The 18,691-nt window shown below is 47.1% G+C and overlaps 1 protein-coding gene across 1 annotated transcript in view; it reads left to right on the forward strand.

The window, feature by feature from the left end:
* The window catches only part of BMP6 (bone morphogenetic protein 6), a 93,241-nt gene extending 74,616 nt beyond the window's left edge, over positions 1-18,625 (forward strand). The window contains exons 3-7 of the mRNA XM_037379872.1: positions 5,213-5,361; positions 6,611-6,808; positions 14,647-14,723; positions 16,987-17,097; positions 17,189-18,625. Of these exons, the coding sequence (XP_037235769.1) occupies positions 5,213-5,361; positions 6,611-6,808; positions 14,647-14,723; positions 16,987-17,097; positions 17,189-17,338 (685 nt within the window). The 3' untranslated portion in view covers positions 17,339-18,625. The remainder of the gene's footprint in view (positions 1-5,212; positions 5,362-6,610; positions 6,809-14,646; positions 14,724-16,986; positions 17,098-17,188) is intronic.
* Positions 18,626-18,691: the final 66 nt, after the last annotated feature.

Consider the following 18,691-nt stretch of genomic DNA (forward strand, 5'->3'; position numbering starts at 1 on the left):
TCTCCTATAAATGCCCTGAGTACGTGGTTGGGATGCCGGTGTTAAGAATAGTAGCTATATTTGATATTTATATCTAACAAATCAGCTTGCTCTCTGAGGACACTGGAGCTAAATCCTGCCTTCTGAATTACACAGGCCATATTTCTCTGGTAAACTGTGTACATTCTTTCTGTTTATTGCAGCCACTTGTGATTGCTCTGTTGACCTTTGCTTCTCCATCCTCCTCCAGAATCTTCTGAAAGCCATGGAAACACTCCCATTTATTTCTTGGGGCTTGCCGAATTGGGAATCTCTAACTTCCATCTTCTCATTTTAGGTCCTCTCTTGTCTCAGGAAAGTTGTTTCAGCTCATTACTTCGGTTTCTCCTGTTCACTTGCTTCCCTTTAATAATTTAAGTTAATACATATTATGCCTGCAGCAGCTTTATGGAAATCATTAACGGAACTCATCCAGATGGTTAAACATGCTGAAAATAAATATGAGTGTCAGGCCATAGTGACAATGACATGACTGTAGCTGTATAAAGAACCCCAGAGGCAGGTTTAGGCAAAGAGGATGTTAAGAAATTGCCTGTCTTGGTGATGAAATTTTATCTTCTCTACCCTGAATTTGAAAGTCCTGCTGTGCAGGTGCCAGAGGTCCTGTGATGTCCTTGACATGTGGGGTTGCTTGGGTGTGAAACCTCTGGACTGACTGGCTTTGTTCAGCCTGTGCTGAGAGCAGATGTTCCGTCCTCTCTGCTCTACAACGCTGGCTCGTGCATTTCTTCCAGCCTTTCTTTTTCTAGTTTTTACTGTTCTTCATGCTCCCTTCCTGTTTCCGTCAGGCCCCGTCTTGCCTCTGTTATTCTCAAATGCTGTTCCATTAATGTGACCGCATACACGGTTGCGTGCTTTCTCTTGGAAGGCCACTGCCCGCCTCACTGCACAGGATCAATGCCGTCACTTAATGACTGGACATTCAATACTCTGTTACATGCAACTTGCTCCGTATATGATCCGTTTCTCACCTTCTTGTCCACTCTTCAGATTTTACTTTGACTGTGGGCTTGCATCTGCTTGTGCATAGCCCTCTTCAGCATGGTTTCGGACTGCTTCCTAAACTGTTTCTTTTTTTGACATGGCTATAAGGCAAAGCTGGTGGCATTGTTCTCATCGTGCAGATGAGCCGATGCATATACTGGTGAGGGCCAACTGCCTCTGCTGGGTTTGGTTGCCACTTTCAGATGTTTTTTTCCCTTTCTCCAGCATCGCCCTTTGGCTCACAGGAATCCCCTGCTCTTCTGCCGTGGGAGCTCCAACTTTTGCAACAGGTCAGGCTATAGAGTGTGGACCTGCTAAGCAAACAATGATGACAAAAATGGTCCCTGCCAAAATCAGGCAACAGTCCAGCATCAGGCGTGGTAATAAGGCTAAACATCAGCTTTAGCTCTCATGCTTCCCATCTTTCTTTTGCAGCCCTAGTGGGAGAGGAATGGAATAAATTTGTTTTCCATGGTCTTCAGAAAGCAGAACTGGGGATGTGGGGGAGTTCCAGTTGTGTGGCTGTGTTTCCCTGTGAACATGGGGGCAAAACTGGAAGTGTGAGACTCGCACCACTGATGTCACCACGTTTGTTGGCAGCTGTGTTGCTGCAGATGGCAGCAGCAGCAGGCTGTAGCCCTCTGTGAGCCATAGGTCCAGGAAGATGCCGGTAGTTTCCCAACTACTTCTAGGAGCAGGGGGATGCCGAGGCGGGAGTAATGGGCCTGATTCACAGAGGTGTGATGGCCATGGGTACTTTCTACTTAGTTTTCTCTGCAGATTTTTTCCTTTTATGCAGGGTGTCTCCATCTAGTCCTTCATGACCATGTGTCCCCCACGACTGGCAGCAAATCCTTCACCCTTCCCCATCTATTTAGATATTCCTTCTCTTCTACCTGGGGTCAGCCTGGGACACCTCCCAGTATCTCTTCCAAGATCAGACATCGTACGGCTTTTTTTGCAGGAGTAGCAAGGACATTTCTTCTCAGCCATGTGGCTGTAGGGAAGAGCAGATTCCCCTCAGGTAACACCTGGTATTTGGTTTACCAAGGGGGAAAGGAGGGGGAAAGGAGGGGGAAGTATGTTCACTGCATACAAAAAGTCCAGAGGATTTTGTTGCTAAGCTCGGGGTCTTTGTTGAGCCCATGTGGGCAGCAATTTTCAAGTATTTACTGCTTGGCCAAATCTGAGGTAATTTTCTTAAAGGAGGAAGGACATAAAACATTTGTATTAAAAAAAAAAAAAAAAAGGAGTGGTTAAAGACTCTCAGTTAAGTAATTGGGAGCTTTTTTTATGTCCCCTAATTTTGTCTTTGGAAATAGATGACTGAATACTTTTTTAAAACATTCTTGTCAAAACCAAAGTTACTTAGAAATGTTATGCAGTTTTGTGCAGGCTGGTGGGGTTTGGGTGACAAACATTAATTGGGAAGAGCCTTAAGCCAGAAAGTATTAGAATGTTACCTGCTAGCGTTACTACTGTGATGTACAATATTGCTGGGGTGAGTCTTCACTGTTGGCTTCATCTGGTCGAATAATGCAAAAGTCAGTTGAATAGCAGAGCTGATTAAAAACCAGTCCTGTATGAGACATTTTGCAGAGTTAACTAGATTGGAAAGCCCAGTTGTCCATTTTTTCTGCATTTTACAAAGGAATTGAAATCTTTCCAAAGTGAGTGTGACATACTGGGATAATGTGGAGCATTCTTGTTTGGTAGAATTGTACCGTGGTCAGGCAGTTTGCTTATTACATTTGTGGAGGACACTAAGATGAGGGAGACCCACTGGAAGGCAAGTCCATATTTAAAGTAATCTAATAATGGTGGAGGTTCAATCTGGGGGAAAAAAGTGTGATTTTGTAGAAAGAAGAATTGCATTCGGACATGAAAAATGAGTGATATAAATACACTGTAGGAAGTGGCTGGGCCCTTTGCGGTTCAGCAGCATGAATCTAAGGATTATAGTGGATCACAAGGTGAACATGTGTTAACAGTGAGAGTTTTGTGAATAAGCCAAAATCGTATTCCAAGATGTGTGAGTAGAGGCATAGTCTGTGAGACTCATCAAGATGATCCTTCTGCTGTACTCGGCATCAGTGAGATCTTGATCCGAGTTGGGTCTATAAAGAGCAATGAAAATAGTCAAAGTCGATAAAACATGGCTTGCAAGGAAAGACTGAAGATGTTGTTTTAATAAGAAGGGGAGATAGTTGTGGCATTTAAGTTAGATATTATGGAGAAAGGCACCAAAAAAAAGAAGAATACTTCTGGTGAAACCCATTCAATTTCCTGGAAACATGGTGGAGTTCGTAAGGCTGAAGATCATGTCAGGTAAACATCTCTCAGGAGTGATGTGGTTGTAGTTGATCCTGTCTGGAGTTCAGGGGAATTGGCTAGATGATGCCATGTGGTCCTTTCAGGCTTTACAGCTCTCTGATGCCCAAGCATCTTTCCAAAGTGCAAGGCAATGGGAATATAGGCTCTGAGCCTCCTCTTCATGTTTTTGTAGAACTGACTATGCCCATGTGGTTGAGTGTTCATGAGGGTTTGCTCCTACAGAGTTCCCAGCAGCCCTGCAGCCAGACATGTTTGGTTTTGAAGGGACATCATGCCAAAGTTGCTCTAGTCTGGAGGCTCCAGTGGGACATTGTGTGGAGCGTGTGAGTGCTGGGGAGAGTATGGCACTGAGAGAAAGGGACGTGGGACAGGAGATCAGAAAGCAGTTGGTGTGAGAGGGAAGGTCAGGACGGGTGCTAGGGAAACACCCTTTCAGATATAGTCCATTTCAAGCATTGGAGAGGACCAATGTGTAAGTCAGAGGTGGGAATGATCTAGCAATTCATTCCTCTCTTAAACTTGGAGAGGCGAGGAGTGGTCTCAGCTGCAGCTGCTGTTTGCGGTCTCCTTTAAGCAACACTTCAGTTTATATACCCTGCCTGGGAAAGCCCAAATCTTTCAACCTTAAGGTTTCCAAAACATGTAGCAGCTGGCCAGCCTCAGCCACTCACTGCTGTTGGAGGTGAAGGTCAGAGTTGTTCCTGAACCCTTTTCCCGTTGGAGGAGCGGTGGCAAAGACTCCTGTGGGAAAGACTGTTGAGTCAACCACAGAGTGTGCGGCTACCAGCGAGGCACAGGAAAGCCTCCATGCTATAAAAATAGCCACACTAGGAGCCCTAATATACTTAAGTGCTTATTTTTCCATGTGTGATCTCATGCAAACCAAGCTGCTGGGCAATATGACATAGCAGTTGGCCAAAAATAAAATGTAACTCAATCAAAATGTTTTTTTCTGAAGTTAACCTTTGATAGGTGGAAGGGACAGGTATTCTGTTTTCTCATTTCCATTAAGGTATTGTTAGAAAAAAAATCCAGGGGGGAAAGACAGATGACGATGGGATTGACACAGCTGCATGATATCCATTTAGTGATGATGGCCACAGGTTAAGGATAGAAATTGTAACTGTCTTGCATGGGAAAGTTATGCCTACAATACAGTGAGAAAATATACATGGGATTTCTATAGGTGCTTCTTCAGCTCATTTAATTGAATTAAGTTTTGGTGGACACTTGATGCTGCAAAAGAAGGTACAGACGATAGCATTTGAAGCTGAAGCTCATGAAGGAGACCCAGTACCAACAGCCTTGGGAAAAGGTGCTCAAATCCCTGCTGATAAGCCTCAGAAAAATGTCTTTAGAGGCCTTTGGACGTTCATTTTCCTTCACTGTTTGATGCTTGGCCTATTAGTTGATTGTTATTTTGGTCAGTTGTGTAGGTTTGTGTTGTAGAAGATGGGCTGAAAGCATGAGACCCCTTTGGCAAAAGCCATTGAATGCCTGGAAGGTTTGACCGCTGTCCTGCCAGGGCTAGCATTACAGCCTTCAGGTGCCTGAAGGCCAGAAGAGTGCCTTACTAATCCCTTGCCAGTGGAGCAACAGGCAGACCTGAGGAGTAGGATTGCTTTCCTCCAGCCTAGAAAATTAGGAAAAAAAAAATTTGTTGTAAGGTTTGTGCTTTGTAAGCATGTGCATCTCAAGACAAAACTCTGGATACAAACAGGCAGATTTGGGGCATTGTTTCTTTTTCTAGCTATTAACATCAGTTTTAACGATTTCAGGTTTTGTCTCTGTAACAGCAAAAGCCAGGGGAGAAAATTCCAGACATCACCATCTTGTCATTACGCTTTTCCTGCAGGGCCTCTGACCTGTTCCTGCTGGACACACGGGCGGTGTGGGCCTCAGAGGAGGGCTGGCTGGAGTTTGATGTCACTGCCACCAGTAACATGTGGGTGATGAACCCTCAGCACAACATGGGACTGCAGCTGAGCGTGGTGACGCGGGATGGTAGGTTACAGGCCAGTTGATGCAAGTCACCTTACGAGTCTCTTGGATGCTGTCTAGAAGTGATACTGAGTCCGGTTATGATGTGGGGGGTGAGCACCCTGCCCTCGTAGGCAGCTGTAGCCAACACCATGAGCAAGGAATCTGAGAGCATAGTTTGAGGGCTGTCACTTCTTGGGTGTCCCACGATGGACGTGTCTTTCCCCATGGGTGAAGTCAGATGTTTCTGAATGGTACCAGGGTGAGCTGGTGGAGGCAGGCAGAGATAGGGCCCCAGTTCCTGGGTTGGAGGCGGAATGGGGCATGGAGCTGGGATGCCAGGTGGGGTGAGGTTTAGGGGTGAGAGGAAGAGAAGAGGGCAGGTATATGGGTATGCACCTCCCCGTGTGGGCTTATGGCAGCCCTCCTGACTGCTGTGGCTGTCGTCGCTACTCAGATCTCATCAAAGCTGGGGTGGGAACCCTGCGCTAGAGAAACGATCCAGTTGCTGGGTGGGACTGGTCCCTCTGCGGGCGGGCGGCTGCAATGGTAGCATTTCACAGCCCACAGAAACCGTGAAAGGTGGAGAAGGAGGGAAGGCACTGCAAAAGAGCATGAAAATGAGTGTTGGAAGATAAGCAGTGGGAAAGGAAAGGAAAGGCAGAAGATGACCAAAAAGATGACAGTGACATCTGTCCTCTGTAGGAACCCATCTCCAACCTTATATTTTCTTCTTATCCCTTCATGCTGGAGTTTGGTACACCTGTGGGGTCAAGTGAGACCAGAGGGGCTGTCCACTGTTCTCCCTGAGGAAATGTTAGTGCCAGCCTCCACCTCCCCAAATGGGCTGAGCCCATCCCTGTGCTCCTGACAAAAGCATGCTATCTCTTTGCTATCTGCTTTCCCTAGGAATCTCCTAATCCTGTCTCTGCCTCTTGTGTTTCGTGGGCAGCAGAACTAATTTCATGACACATGTGGGCTTTGTGTTTTATATACATATCTGTATACCTCTTCAATGCCTAAACCGGCGTAGAGATGCCATAGGGGTACCAAAGAGCCAGGTGCTGTGGTGGAGCCTCTTGTCTAGGATGGATGGGCTGCTGTTGTAAAAGTGTCTACAGGTCATGGTGGCAGGAGGGGAATGTTTAGTGATTAAAGAAGAAGAGTGTGAGCAAAAAGAAAGGAAACACTGCTTATGGGGATGCCACGATGCTGGAAGGTGTAATCCAATTGCACCATTTCTCTGACACTCGTTTTTCTGTTTGATTTGAAGGTTTCAGTGTAAATCCTAGAGAAGCAGGCCTTATAGGCCGAGATGGCCCTTATGACAAACAGCCTTTCATGGTGGCCTTCTTCAAAGTGAGCGAAGTTCACGTACGGACCACTAGATCAGCAACGAGCAGGCGCAGGCAGCAGAGTCGAAACCGCTCCACCCAGGCTCAGGATGTTTCCAGGGTGTCTAGTGTCACAGGTAATCAAACAACACAGGTAATCAAACAACACAGGTAATCATGCAACACAAGCTGGGACGACTTCATGTGATGTTTCTATTTGCTGTGGAGTGCAGAAGCAAGAAGGGAGATGTGAGGTGGTGTGCTCTTCCTTGGGGGAACAGGTTCCATCTGCAATGGGATGGAAGAGAGGGTCTCGCATAATGAGACTTACAGGAAGTCCTCTTGAATCCAGAGTGGAGTCCAGACATTGAATTCAGAGGGGTGAAGCATTATAACCCCAGCTCTTGTGCTTGTAGGTTGCTTGCTACACAGTATTTGCCTAGAATTATGCCATGTGAAACGCAGCATTTAAAAGATTCCATATCTGTGTACGCTGAGATTTGTGGTATGCACATATTATGCATTTTCAGCAGAGTCCTTTTGGTTTCCTTTGGAAAAACCCTGATAGAACAGCACAAGATCCCTTTTTTTTTTTTCTCCTTGTGAGAAAGCAAGTGTGTACACAAAGCGCATATCCAGGCAGGCAAAGAGGCTGGCCTGTTTGCTGTGGAAATACTGCATGTTGCAGGTGTCATACAGCAGCTTTGTGACTGCTCTTGTGGGCTGGTGGGACAGGACAATAACTCTGGGATTTTATAAAAAATTGAGTGTCCTGTCTCCTGAGTCTTTTCTGTGTTTTCCTGCCACTCTTCCCTGCATCACAGTGCTACAAGCCCTTCCTTCACTGAGTACCTTCTTTCCTCTCAAACATTTCAGCCCATTCCAAGTTACTTGATTAATTTGATTATGCTGCCCCCTTCATTTCCAATAGGATCCCTGCTTTTCCTGTGTCTAGAAATGAGTATACCCCAAGGAAGAGAGGTGGCTGTATTTTGTAGTCTGTTTCCAGATGAGATGGGCTGGGGAGATGAGCCAGCGCTGCTGAAACTTAACCGGTGTGAATCCATAGGCAGGTCCCCTGCTCTTGCACGCTCAGGGTGCGGCCACGCTGCACCCAAGGTGGCCCCACGCTGGCCGTGGCACTGAGAGCCTGCAAGGAGCCAGAGGCAGGTTGGGAGCCCCTCCAGGTCTGGTGGCCAGGCTTTGGGCATGGCTATATGCTGATGCAGCCCTGTTGCTCCAGCCTGGTGTGGTGACGGACTTGCCCTTTGGGCTAGTGCGTGCCAGCAGCAGTTGGCCACTGATGGCTGTTGTATGTCCTCGTGGTGCACACTGCGTTGCGGCTGTGGGTTCCCATGCTATGCATGCAAGACTCAGCTGGGTGTGAAGTGTCACTTCACGGATTTTAAGGGCAGGAGGAGTGACTTGGTCCTACAGCCTGATGTCCCTGAGGGAGGCTGGCCAGTGCCAGTGTGGCATTGCTGGAGGAGTTATCATCTAATCTGGTGTGAGAGCCCTCTGCCAGCTCCACAGGTGGGTCATCTGTTGGTCCCAATTGCTGAGACTCGCTTTGGTCCTGGTTTTCCTTGGGGTCTTCAAGCTGCAGTTTGAAAGACAGGCATCACAGCTGCTCACTGGGCTACTTTCCCATGTGATGGGCTTGCCAAGGGCATAGGTAGTTTATTCATCTGGGCACTATAAGCCATAAGCCCAACTGTTACGCAGGCAACGTGCAATTCTCCCCCACAGGTGGGCTCAACTGCTGTGCTCCCTTTATCACAAAGGCCAAGTTTTTAATCCATTGACAGCACTTTGGGAAAGTTACTTGCTGCGTTGCTGTTTTGTGGTGCTGGTAGCAGAGTCAGAATAGGCTCCAAATTTCTGCCTAGCTCCACAAGCTTTGCAGTGCTAAAAACAAATTTTCACTACTATTAAATCAGGCAATGTGACTCAAAGGTCCAGAGGGAGCAGATATATTGGGCAAAAAGGGCCATTTTTACATTGCTGCTTTCTTGACTACACCACACATCAGGTCGTAAAACTATAAAATGACAAAAACGGAAAAAATAGCTGGTCATTCTGTGGTCTCAAGGGCTTTTTTGAGCTCTTCTAGCTCAAAGGCAGCTTTAATTTAAAACCTGGAATTTGGCAGTTCAGTAGTCAACAAGGTATAGTTGGGCCTCTGTGGATTTAAGGCAGGGGAAAGGAGGGGAATTTAAAGTTAAGATGTATGTTTGGTTGGTTTCTGTGTTTAGAAAAGAGAGCCTACATCAGCTTATTTTCCTTTCTAAGTGTGACACTCTCAGACTCTGTTCTCCTTAAGAAGTGGTTGATTTAATAGCCCAGGAGGCACCAATGACCGATAAGCATTTTTAGCATTAAAGAAATCACAGGGTTTTTTTCTTTTCAGTTGTGTAGGTTCCTACATCCATGCCCTGATGATGCATGGCAGGGCTGGGGAGGCGTTCACCCCAAGATGAAGCAGGAGGTGAGCCTAGGGGTTACCCTGAAGGCTGCCCTGATCTTCTGAGGGTACCCTGATGCATCTGGACCCACTTTGGGTCCAGAAACGGGATGCTGTGGTCCCCTCCCATGCAGCTCCCTGCTTGCACGTCTTTGTTTCTTGCTGTACCTTACATCTTCTCAGGTTTTTGGTCTGTGCTCTTCCCCCAAGATAGGATTGCTGCTGCCTGTCAGGGCTGAAGGGCAGTTTCTGTCCTGGATAGCAAGGCAGCTGGCTGATGTTTATGTTTTTTTGTAGATTGAACCTTCCTTCCTCTACATTAGTGAATACACAGGGTTTTCTTTCTTCAATCCAAAAATGAACCACTTTCCCAAAAGATGCTGTGAGTTAGGTTGGGGCAGTATGTTTAAAAAGGCCCCATTTACTAACTAAATATGGAAAGCATTTCAAGTCCTGCAGTTCAGAGCACATGAAGTGTGCTGCTGGGCTGGTACTGGATCTGGTGAGGCGGGGGGGTACGGGAAGGCATGCTGCTATGTGTGGGACTGAGACCCCGCTGTGCTCCCTTCGATGTGCAGTTGTCCTGCAGTCAGTACCAACTGCTCAGATCCTAAGGTTATGGCTGTGGCATAAGAATCTCAATGGTCTGTATTTTTTTGCCAGGAATGCTCATTTCCCTGATTATAAACATGTAATTATTATAACTGGCTTATTTAAAGCAGAACTGAGTAACCCCCGTGGTTATAAACTGCTTTGACATAGAGTCCTGCGTCAATGCGTTCCTGTAGCCAAACTCCGTTCTTCTGCAGAAGGAGGATGAGCATGGAGAAAATGACGTATTTTCATCTGTTGAGGCAGAAAATCATACACCAGCTCTGGCCCAGGACAGGGGGGGAGCCAGGTGGATGGGAGGAGCGCACAGGTGTTTCTCTGCTGTTGTCTGCAAGATCTGGAGGCCTCGCTCAGCCGTGTCTTGCGGTGGGTTTAGCTCGTACTCTCAGACTCCAGTCTGACCCTCTAGCTAACATGAAGAGATGAGGACACTCCAGTGTAACAGGTGGTGACCCCCGAGCCTAAGGACTTTAGTGCCATCCAGCCAGCTCCTCTGTGGGTTACGGTTTCTGTATGGGGCTATCTCCTTGCCCAGGGGCCATTACCCTCCTCTTCTGCGAGCCAGCCTTCAGGCACAGGCGTTCCTGTCAGCCCCTCCTTATGGCGTGAGTTGCGTTTAAACATCTGACTTCAGGCTGCATTTGCTGCTCTAAGTGAAACTCACGCAACACCCCTTGCTGTGTCCTTCTCTTTAGCCACTCCAGGGCATTCAGCACAGGTGTGAGGTGCTCATGAGAAATGGAGGGGCCCTCCAAGTGGCCTTTTCATCCAGCAGACATCCACAGCACCAGGCAGATTTCTGACATGTACGGGAACCAAATACCACAAAGGACAGCATGCACAAACACTGAAGGCAAATAAGGCCGAATGCTTTCATGGTGGCAAGGGTCTTGTTAATAAACATTGTTATCTCACAGTCAATCTTCCCTTTAGCAGAGCATCCGAGTGGCGTGGCCGGCATTTCTGTCTGTGCCTTCACATGTGGGTCCACGTCAGCCCGGTATCTCCCCTTCTTCCCACCCAAGCAGATCTCTTTCATGTGAAGTGGACTGTTATTAACTGCGTGATCAGTTTACACCAGCTTTATCCGGACAAATCACCAAAAAGTCAAACACCAAGAAGAAGGGGGCTGGCCTTGGAGACCTCTGTCAAAGCTATTTTGAATCACAAAAGCAATTAATTACCATGTGGAGTTTGGTAAGCTGGCACCTTGGGAGCAGCAAGGGTGTTCTCAGACGTATCAACCTCAGTAAATATTTAGATATTCTTTGCCAGCACTTAACGTGGGAGAGGTTATAGGAAATCTAAGGTGGGTGCAGAAGTATCTGTAGGAGGAAGACCATTAGGGTCAGGCTATTCTCTCTCCCCTTTGAGCAACACACATGCCAGCGTCCAGTCTTAAGAGAAACATCTGTGCTCGCAGAAAGTCAGGCTTGGGTTCTGGTGAAGGCAGACAGCGTTCAGTGCAAACAAGCCCGCAGAGACAAGCTGTCTTAACTGTGCTGTTTTAACTGCACTGCCCTGGAAGTTATTTTTAAGTGCAGAACTAGGGGTTTGGGGTTTTTTAAAATCTGTTTTAGACAAAATAGTTTGCAGGATGATTCAATGCAGTGTCTTGTAAATGCCAAGCTAGTGTTTCTGAATTGGTACATTCGGGGCGGGGGGAAAGAGACGATTTTGCTAAATCCACAATGAGCCTATAGGAGCTCCCAAAGCAGCTCCCTAAACTCCCAGAGATTTTGGACGTCTCTGGCAAACAATCCTTGCAAATCACGTTGTGCCAGTGTAGGCTGGCCTCACGGCAGTTGTTTGCAGCATCCCTCCGCTGGAGACTGCCTCCTCTCAGCTCTCCTGGCTCCCTGCTGCAGCGCTGGTGGGAAGGGACACGTATCCTGTTGCCTTGTGGCAGCCACACTGCGAGCTACCTACAACGGTAATTCAGGCTAAAACAGCCGAGCATGCTGAACCGGGGTAGCTGGTACTGCTTTCCAGGCTTCGAAGAAAATGTGTCGTGGAGGTCCCCTCGAGTAGCTCTGAGCTTTAGCTTGGCACCAAAACCCCTTTACTGTGCGGGTTCTTCTTTTTTCAGGCCCATAACTGGATGTGTGTTCAATGGACATGGCTCTAGGGCGTGTGCCAAGCCCCAGGCTGTAGGGAACGGATAGTTGTTAGGCGTATCTGTGTTGCTGCGGGTTTTTTCCCAATTCAGAAAGCCAGTGCTAAGGGTTGATAAAGATTGTAAGATCCCTAAAGCAGGGCTGAAGTAGATTCCATAAAGCAGACACGGTGGGCAAACGTAACAAGAGAGGGCGGGGGAGCTTGGGGTAAGCATTACGCAGAGGAGAGTGCGAATCCTGGGAGAAGGGATGTTTAATATGTTGACATTTAAGAAAGCAAAGGCCACGTTTGGGCGAGTGAGGAGGTAGAGCCGTCTGTGTCTACCTGGGGTGGAGAGCAGCCCCCGCTCAGTGCGGAGTGTGACTCGGGTGACTCCAACCAGTGAGCTGAGGCACAGTCTTGGGGGCCAATTTCAGGCAGTGTGAGAGAGGACACGTTCATAACATGTTCTGCTTCGTGTAGCTTGTTAAGCAGCTCTTTTTTTTTCTTTTTTTTTTTTGACTCTGTGTTTTCTTAAACTTGTGATTGCTCGCAGCCTTCCTTCCCACTCCTGTTTTCTCTGCCTCCCTTGCCTTCTCCCCTTTCCTGTAGCCGATTTGGGTAAGTTGTAGCTGGATTTGGAACATAGCATCATTCTGCCCACTCGGTTGTGAATAGAGCAACTCCACTGCAACTCCCTATCCAATACAGATGGTTTTCCTCTAAGCAATGTATTTCCCATTGAAGAACAATGAAGTTGTGTTGTCAGGTACTTAAACGAAAGCCTTTGATCACTAGAAGTATCTTCTGCTCATATTTTTCCGTTGTTACGACCAGATCATTTAGCAACATCTCATGCTAGAAATTTGCTCCTGGGCTGAGCCAGAGACCAAAAAGCTTCATCTGAAAAAAACCCACCACACCCTGGTTTCTACTGGGTATGTCTGGTTTGAAAATGGAAAGCTTGAATAGAGGCTCGCCTCCGTGCTTGCTACCAAGGGTGCCTGAGAGCGAATGTTTATGCTGCAGCAGGCTGTTAACCAGCTCTGCTCACCTGATTAAATTTGTGATTGAAGTGAAGCTATTGAAAGTCTGAAATGCAATCCTTAAAAGTTTTAAACCCACACTGCTTCTAAAAACAACTCTCTATAATCTTTGGTGGTTTGGAGGCTGGATTTGAGGTGTAGGGTTTTTTCAGACCTTGGTGTTAACTGTACCCAGCTGTAATGCTGTGCTGCCCTTAATGTCAGTTGGATGTGCTTTTAGTATTATAGTTTTTCTTCTGAATAAATATTTGCATTTGTAGCTCCCAAACTGAGGGGTGGGGGGTGGGGGGTGGGGGGAAGAAAGGCTTATTCAGAGCCAAGGAAAAAGTCACTAAAAATATTTTTTTATCCCAGCTGCCGCATTTGGGGAATGCTGACCTGGGAGAGTGCCTTTCAAGCTGTGTTTGGGGTGCTGAGGCGCTGGTTACCCCAAAGGTCCGGGGCAGCAGGAGGCAGGCGCATCAGCGTGTGGCGTCTGCCTGCGGATAGAAATGCCTTTACTTGCAAATGAGGGGTGGGAGAGGAGAGGGGCCCGCTGTGTGGGTAAGGCACCAGAGGAAAACACGGCCAGTCTGGGTCCAGCTCCGGGAGAAGCACACAAGTGTCACTGCATGGATGGGGACCCGGGCTCCCACGTTGCTCAGCTGAATTGCCACTATCTCTTCCTCTTGTGCTTCCCGTCAGGCGTGAAGCGCGGGTTCGGCGGCCGCAGCCGGTGGCCAAGCGGCCCCTCTGCAAAGGTGGTTTCTGTGGCTGCTGCGCTGGGGTCCGGCAGCTGCCTGAGGTGTGACAAAACCAGCCACCACCCATCAAGGCTGGATTTGTGCAGCCACCCGAGGGTGAAAGGCCCCTCTGTCATGGCCCAGCTCCTCCGCTCGCTGCGGTTCCAGGTGTTCGCATGCAGAGCTGCCTCTCTTTCCAAATATAAATGGGAAATTCCACTCGCTGTCAAAAGCTGCATTTTGTAGGGCCACCGGGAGCAGCCCCTGCGTGGCTGAAACATCCTTGTACATTGCGTCGCAGCAAGGGGGAAGGTCTCTGGTCAGGGCTTTGCAGCCAGTGCCCCCACTCTTCTGGGCAGGATTGGCACTACGGAGCATGTTAACGGTGAGACCGTGTCAAATCCTGTGTCATCTGCAGATAAGCAGGTTATGGGAAGGCAGAACTTGTTGTTCAGAGCTTGGCTGGTGGAGGTGGTGCATGGAGCCATGTGTGATGGCTGGGGCAGGCTGGGGGTAAGGAGCAGAGAGGGATGGGGACATGGCTTCACTGCATGTGGGATGTCCTAGCTGTTTAAGGGCTTCCAGGGACACAAGGCAATGAGTAACCTTCCCAGTGTTGCAGTTCTCTCGGCGTTACGTGTTTTAAGCTTACCACCTAGGGCAGCGCACGCAGGAAACTGCCCAAGGGAGCAGGGTGAGTTTGAGCACCCAGCAGGGATGTAGCCTGTGCTGGCCTGAAGAAGTAGATTTATTTTTAAGAAGTCATTTTAGTGGAGGTGCTTTACAAGCACCGCTTGTCAAAGGCAGCTGAACTGTTACTTGGGTGCCTCCATTTCCACAGGCATCTTAAAAGCTTCATCCCTCCTTTGGATGCCCCTCAACACCCTTATCCTTTTGGCTACTGAGGGAGCTTGCCATCGTTGTTTCTTGCTTCTGAGGCTGCAGCATGCACGCATCTGGCCAGCTGTGCCCTCCAGCGATGCTCTGCCTGTTTTACTTTCTAAATTCCTGTTTTGTTCTTTTTCTTTTAACAGATTACAACAGCAGTGATTTAAAAACAGCGTGCAGAAAGCATGAACTTTATGTTAGCTTCCAAGACTTGGGATGGCAGGTGTGTGATGTTTCTCTCTGGGTAAACGAGACGTTTTGTTATGAAATGTTATCTAAACAGTGTCACGGTAATTCCACTCGAGGCTGCCATTATGCTTTAAAATGTCCCTTGTTCCTCCTCACTAAAACCAGTCACAGGGAAGGGCAAATAAATATTGATAGTTGTGACATTTGATAAGATCCAGAGGAAGCTTGATACTTTTATGAGATTCAACTATACAGTCATTCTCTGTCACTCATTGGAGTCACAGTACGGGCAAGGGCTCATATCTGTGTACCTCTAATGATAAGGTAAAACATCTGATTTAAGCAGTGATTTTAACCAAATCTTTTTTTTTTTCCAGTGATCAGCCTAATTTTAACCTTGGCCATTGTGTTGAAATTCTCCACCCCTGCCCCAGAATTAGCACTGGCTGCTCTAGGTGGATGGAAGACTAGGTTTAGTTGTAACACCATGAGGCTAGAGAGTTGCTTAGAGTAAATTACTTAGGACCAACCTGTAGTGTCATCAAACATCAAGTTTCAAAGAGTACCCTCATCTTCTCCTTGTTAAATTTCTGTTTTTATTCTTTTGTTCAGCACTTTAGTGAGGGAGGTCCCATTTCTGTCCATTAATGTTTTTAACAGATTATAATTCAGGATGCCAGGGCTGCACCCGCTGTTTCTGGAATACGCTGCACATGAAAGTCCTCTCCCAGCTGATGGGGCAGCAGCATTTTTTTGTAGCTTATGTCAACTCCAGCCCATGAGCCACAACTGGCTGCATGCTGACTCCGTTCCCCAGTAAACTTGTTAGTGGCTTTTCTTTTTCACTTGTGCAATCTTTCCACCTCTTCCTTAGCTCACTTGCCCTGCTTCCACGCAGGAAGCGTATTCCAGTTGTGATGTTCACGGTCTCGAAGGCACTGCCTTCACCTTTCTAGTTACAGAAAGGTAAGGTGATGCCAGAGGAAGGCCACAGGGCAGCAGGGCTCTTTCCAGGAGTCAGAATCCAGATCCTGTTTGTAGGGAGATGATGGAGGCAGGGCAGCAGCCCTCTGTAGTTGCTGGGCACTGCTATCTCCTTCAGAACATCCATACATTTTTTTAGCATCAATTTTATTTAGCAGAGTGCTTCCCTTTACTGCATTAAACCACAAATTTAACGACACGGTCCGTACTGGCTTCTGTAGCAGGAGAGTGACTGTCTTATGAAAAGCCACTGAGTTTACCAGGAGCAAATTATGGGTGAGCTAGTCGGTAAAATGAAGGGGTGGTTTTGCTGCGCCCAGGTATCCCCACGTTAGCAATCAGCAAACTGGGCTAGCAAAGCTGCAGCAGCAGTCTCTGGCTGCTCAAGCCTGCTGTAGCGAAATTCAAGGTAACCCAGGTCATTGTCAGGTAAAGGGGAAATCATCTTAAGAATTACGTGCCTGTGAAGCGTACCAGTACATCCTCCTGCAGCGTGGCCTGCAGAGCCTCACACTAAGGGAGGCAGAATAGCTCCTGCTAATTGGTGATGCTTTTAATTTACCTTTGGCTCTTTCGTGTCAGTAGGAGAGAAGCTGTAATTTTTTTATTAGCCTTTTGGTGAAGAGTCACCTTCCGTAGCATGGCATTCAGATTGCCACTGGGGCCACCTGCTTGCACATACAGCCCAGGCTGGCTGTCCTGCCCCTCTTTTAGGAGTCTGGCTGAGTTAAGAAGCTGTTCTACAGCTAAAGCTTCCCACAGTGGCCTTAGCAGACTGGCGTCCCAGCGTAAGTGTGTATAAGGTAGACTGTCTGCAAGGCACGACACCAGTGGTTTATATTCCTGTTCTGGAGCTCCCTGGTTGAAGTGTGTGTGTGTGTGTGTTTGTGCACACACACACACATAAATGATTTTCTCCCAGAGGGGACACCAGCTGAGGCTGTGACTCAACCTAGGAAAGGTGGTTCAGCCAGAGGGCCGAACCTGCAGGAAACATTGGAACATAAAGTCATCCAAACCACAATCCCCATCAAGAGTTCTAGGAATAAGTCTTTTAGTAGTTCATGGCAGTTAAGCTGTGCATAGATATGCACCGTTCTTTGGACATTAAAATCTGTGTGTCCATGGAAAAGTCACGGCTCACAAAAAAAAACCCCAACCCACCAAACCCTAACAGTTTCAGTGAAACATATTTTTCACCCTCAAGAAAAAAAGTTAGTGGAAAATTTTCAGCTGCTCTTAATTGCATGCAGTTGTCTGTACAAGTTGGCAGCTTTTTAATTTGAATCACGTTCTGTTTGTTTCTTAAAAAGGACTGGATAATCGCTCCAAAGGGCTATGCAGCCAACTACTGCGATGGGGAGTGCTCATTCCCACTCAACGCCCATATGAACGCAACCAATCATGCCATTGTACAAACTCTGGTAAGTCTCCAGAAAACTCAGTGCCAAAGCAATAGGTGAATTTGTAAATGAGTTACCATTGTCTCAGTTGTGTTTTCTTTTTGGCAAACAGGTTCATCTTATGAATCCCGATTATGTTCCCAAACCATGCTGTGCACCTACCAAACTAAATGCCATATCTGTTCTTTATTTCGATGATAATTCTAACGTAATCTTGAAGAAATACAGGAATATGGTAGTAAGAGCTTGTGGATGTCACTGACGAACAGTCTTCACATGGACTCTGTGATTCTGCCATGAACTTTCATACTACCTTCCGTGCTTTCATGAACTACCTGACCTTGGAGGAAAAAAAAAAAGCCCATGATGAACCACCTTTTAGAATACCACGTATGTGCCTTGTGGGAGGAAGGGGTGTGGGGACCACACGCTGGGGTGCGTGGACTGACCCTGCGCCATAGCGGCTGCTCGGCTCTGCAGAGCCGGGGTGCACAAAGCAGCGATATGCCCACACACGCTTTATTTGGCTGGGATGGTCTTAATCTCGCATAGCAGTTTGGCTTTCATCAGTTGCTTGGATGGGTGCTACAGTTTTACCAGATGGGCACCCAACACCCAAAACAAGTGAGGTTTTTTGTGGAGGGGAAGGCAAGGGGAGAGACAGGGAAGCTAGAGTAAAGACTCAGAGCATACATCTTGTACAAGGTAATTCTTAAGGTGAGGAATTGCCTTTTGTCTAGAAGGACCAGTTACTACACCTAGACTGTTCGTCTCCTCCTGAAATCTGCCATGGCAGTAAGCATCTTAAATTGTGCCAAAGCAAATGCTTCAGGGCTCTTATTGTCCAAGCACAGTTTAAGTCTGATCCTGCAGGTGTACGAGGGCTTGGCTGCACCCTGTGTGAGAAACACTAGCGTGAACTCGGGCCCTGGCTGGTCTCTCCCATTCACTATTTGACTGAGCAATAGAACTTCACACACTTGTTCTTACGCAACTTCCTTCCACTGCCCACGCGGAGCTGCCTCCTCTACTACCGCTTGCCCAGGAAGGAAGTCGGGATGCTTCTACAGCTGTAATTCAGACGTGAAAGTTTAGGGGCCATTCATTCTCTAGTGGGACAATTTATTTACAGGAAGACAGAATGCCAACAAGATACGCAAGTCTTTGGCCAACCTTTCCCATTCAATTCACGCAACTAACAAACTGGTATAAAGGATACATTCACACTGTAGCCACGGTTTGTCTAGCAGAAGCTAATAGCAAATTGTTTTGATCCATATTAAACTTGTATTAAATGCACTTACCTCTAATTCTTGCATTTAAAAGGCTTCTTGTAAATACAAGCTATAATTTATTGCACTTGTCACTGTATATTCATTGTTCTGTACCATTTATAGGAAGACTGCTTTTTTAAAAAGTTTTTTATTTAGAAAAGTCTCAGTGTAAACAATTGTACCACTTCGATTTTATACAAGAAACTCATGAGATTGTGCTTCACTAGAAAGTTGTTAAAAACGTAATAATAAAGGCTTCCTTTAAGGCAGAAGTATATACATCGACCTAATACATCTGCCAGTACAACACTTAGCTTTCACTGTGGCTTTTTCACCATGAC

The sequence above is a fragment of the Falco rusticolus genome, chromosome 3 (assembly GCF_015220075.1).
Source record: "Falco rusticolus isolate bFalRus1 chromosome 3, bFalRus1.pri, whole genome shotgun sequence".
Classification (NCBI taxonomy): Eukaryota; Metazoa; Chordata; class Aves; order Falconiformes; family Falconidae; genus Falco; species Falco rusticolus.